The 3,655-nt window shown below is 52.6% G+C and overlaps 1 protein-coding gene across 1 annotated transcript in view; it reads right to left on the bottom strand.

Annotated features, from left to right (window-relative positions):
* The window catches only part of lamb2l (laminin, beta 2-like), a gene marked incomplete at its 3' end in the record, with an annotated part of 26,221 nt that overhangs the window by 409 nt on the left and 22,157 nt on the right, over positions 1 to 3,655 (bottom strand). The window contains exons 15-20 of the mRNA XM_083674725.1: positions 3,332 to 3,472; positions 2,705 to 2,866; positions 2,335 to 2,456; positions 1,150 to 1,270; positions 217 to 409; positions 7 to 38 (exon numbers count right to left, since the gene is read on the bottom strand). Of these exons, the coding sequence (XP_083530851.1) occupies positions 7 to 38; positions 217 to 409; positions 1,150 to 1,270; positions 2,335 to 2,456; positions 2,705 to 2,866; positions 3,332 to 3,472 (771 nt within the window). The remainder of the gene's footprint in view (positions 1 to 6; positions 39 to 216; positions 410 to 1,149; positions 1,271 to 2,334; positions 2,457 to 2,704; positions 2,867 to 3,331; positions 3,473 to 3,655) is intronic.

Below are 3,655 nucleotides of genomic sequence, written 5' to 3'. Positions count from 1 at the left end.
CTCTGCACTGAGAGAGCCCTGGGGGTCACACTGGCAGGCTGGGAGTTGGGGGGGGGCATTGTTAGACTGTATTTCATATAGTAGTCATATATACTATACAACAGTATTTCATCAAGATGTATTTCATCATTTGTCCACTCATGCAACGCTCCATCGTGCAGAATGGCAGAGTGTGTATGTGTGTGTGTGTGTGTGTGTGTGTGTGTTTGTACTCACACAGCGCTCCGTCGTGGAGCAGAGCAGAGATGCTGCAGATGAGTTTGGTGCACATCTCTGCCAGCACCGGCATGGGCGTGGCCATGAAGGAGTCCAGACACATGTAGCGAATCATCTCCTCCCGTCGCTGCTCCGCCCCCGCTTCGTTACCCTGGAAACCAGGAAGCTCTGTGTACTTGGGAATCAGCACCAGCTAGAGAGAAGAGACGGAGGGAGAGATGGAGGGAGAGATGGAGGGAGAGATGGAGGGATGGAGGGATGGAGGGAGAGAGAGATGGAGAGAGAGATAGAGGGAGAGATGGAAGGATGGAGGGAGAGATGGAGGGATGGAAAGATGGCGAGACGGAGGGAGAGATGGAGGGATGGAGGGATGGAGGGAGAGATGGAGGGATGGAGGGAGAGAGAGATGGAGGTAGAGATGGGGGGTTTGAGGGACAGATGGAGGGAGAGAAAGATGGCGAGATGGAGGGAGAAATGGACAGAAGAAGGGATTATTTATATTATTTTATGTTTTATCTAACCTTTGTTTCATGAAGTTTGTCTCATTGATAGTGGACATGTCTACAGTCTCAAATACAGGCAGCCCACACAGTAAGAGATCTGACTGACATGCACTTCTATTTCAGACCACTAGATGGCGGTATCTGATCACCTCTTTCAAACTTGAGCAGCCCAGAGTTAGAGAGATGACCAAGCTTCGGTAGGCAGTAAACTGTGCACAACTTGACATGCACTTCTCTTTCAGGCCACCATGGTCAGACCATGTCTGGCTGACATGCACTTTGTATGTGTGTGTGTGTGTGTGTGTGTATGTGTGTGTGTGTGTGTGTGTGTTTGTTTGTGTTTGTGTGTGTTTGTGTGTGATGCGTGTATCTGTGTGTGTGTGTGTGTGTTCTCTGCGTGTGTGTGTGTTTGTGTGTGTGTGTTGCTCACCGAGTCTACGAGGATGAAGGCCGTGAGGTGTCTGTGTAAGACTCCGTAGCGTTGGAACCTGATAGCGACCACGTAGCGATTACTGGGCTCAAAACAGAACGGACGAGGCATCTGGATGTACCTGAGGACACACATACACACACACACACACACACACACACACACACACACACACACACACACACACACACACACACACAGTCAGACACAGGCACAAACCCGCCCTCCCCCCCGGTATCCTGACTGACTTCTGACTCCCTGTCTGTGTTTTGGGTCGCTTTCCTAATTGGTTCTGGCTGATGGACCAATCACAAGCGAGCCCAGCGGGAGCATCATGGTCCAGTGAGCCAGTCAGATCCGGGGCTGGGAGGGGGGGGCTGGGAGGGGTTCTTAGTTCCACATCAGTTGTTGGAGAATGGAGGGATGTGTGTGTGTGTGTGTGTGTGTGTGTGTGTGAGAGAGAGAGGAAGGAGAACAGAGGTTTTCTCTCTGAACTCCAGCCAGCTCCTCTGGTGATGTCACTACAGCAATGACCTCATCTGTCTAAACTAAGGTGTGGTGGAGGGATGTGGGGGGGTGTACGGAGGGGGAGGGGGGGTTGGGTTGACTGTCTCCATGGTGATGGCTGACAGTGAAAGACTTTTGAACACAAAGAGTACAACAGAACAAACACTGATGACAAGGAGAGGAGGAGAGGAGGAGAGGAGAGGAGGAGAGAGGGGTGTGTGTGTGTGTGTGTGTGTGTGTGTGTGTGTGTGTGTGTGTGTGTGTGTGTGTGAACAGCCCTGGCCAGGAGCCAAACCCAGAGGAACCATGGGTAATAAAGCTTACCAGTGTAATCAGTCATGCGTTATCGTTTGGCATGGCGCTATCTCCACCATCAGCAGAGAACCCAGTCAACCTGTGTGTGACTGTGCGTGTGTGTATGTGTGTGTGTGTGTGTGTGTGTGTGTGTCTGTGTGTCTGTGTGTGTGTATGTGTTTGGAACTTATCAGAACAGTGGAATTCAACGTAATCCTTATGGAATGTTCAGATATCGCTGCTTATCAGCCAATCAGGGGAGAGTAAATATAGCTGGAGAGTTTACTAAATAAGAACAGAGAACACGGCCAAATAGTGGCTTTACACACACACACACACACACACACACACACACACACACACACACACACACACATAACCTACCTCCTATGGTGAGGCAGTGTAACAGTGTAGAGTTGTTCCGTTGGCAGCAGGTTTCCACAGCGGGCGCTGGTGGGCAGCAGCAGAGAGGTGACGCTCACTATCACCTCCCAGTCCTCTGTAGACTACACACACACACACACACACACACACACACACACACACACACACACACACACAAACACACACAGATGCACACACACACACACACACACACACACACAGATACACACACACACACACGCGTGCACACAGACACACACACAGGGTCAGACATAGCTCCATATGGCTCTGTGGACTAGCCATATAGAAACACAAGCAGTGTGTGTGTGTGTGTGTGCGTGCGTGCGTGCGTGCGTGCGTGCATGTGTACCTCAGGCTCGTAGCGGATCATGATGTCGTACTCCATGGCGTGAGGGATGTTGTCCACGGTGAAGACGAGGCCGGCACCGTCTTTGACCCGGGCGAACCCAGGCCCGGTCCAGGTCACCATCTGACCCTGGGTCCTCTCTCTGTGGATGATCTGCACATCAGGCTGGAACACACACACACACGCACGCACGCACGCACGCACGCACGCACGCACGCACGCACACACACACACACACACACACACACACACACACACACAAGGGACGATTAACACACAAACTCTTTCTCTCTCTCTCTGAATCCCTCCCTCTATGCCTCTGCCTCCCTCCCTCTCTTCCTCCTTTCCCTCTCCCTCCTTCCATCTCTTCCTCTCCCTCCCTCCCTTCCTCTCTGCCTCCCTCCCTCTCTCTTTCCCTGTCTCTCTCTCTCTCTCCCTCTCTCCCTGCCTCCCTTCTCTATCTATATCCATGTCTAGAGTGATATCATCATTCAACTGTTTCACCTGTCTGAGACTCAAGCTCATGCCTAGCTTTTAGATCACTGGGCTAACTCTGTCTAGTGGCGTACAGTCCAGGGTTTGAACCCCGCAGATCACGCAGAGACAGACAGACAGAGGGCAGTGTGGTACCGTCTGCTGCAGCTGGCGGATGCGCCTCAGTGCTGCCCTCTGCTGCTGGGCGCTGGCGATGCGGCGGTGGCGGCGGTGACGTCTGAGCTGGTTGTTGAGGTGTTCTACGCAGTCCATCTCCGCCTGGGGACGGACCTTACCCTGGGGGGAGGGGAGGGGGGGGGGAGAGGAGGGGAGGAGGAGAGGAGAGGAAAGGATCAGTAAGTGTATTTATAGAACTACAGCCTCTTTGGGTGCTAGAACAGTGCTGTTTACGTTCATTGTGTGTGTGCGTGTGGGTGTGTGTGTGTGTGTGTGTGGGTGTGTGCGTGTGTGTGTGTGACG

This window comes from Argentina silus (assembly GCF_951799395.1).
Source record: "Argentina silus genome assembly, chromosome: 8".
In the NCBI taxonomy this organism is placed as follows: domain Eukaryota; kingdom Metazoa; phylum Chordata; class Actinopteri; order Argentiniformes; family Argentinidae; genus Argentina; species Argentina silus.
Note: the sequence above shows the minus strand (reverse complement) of the source record. Positions and strands in the feature narration are given on the sequence as shown.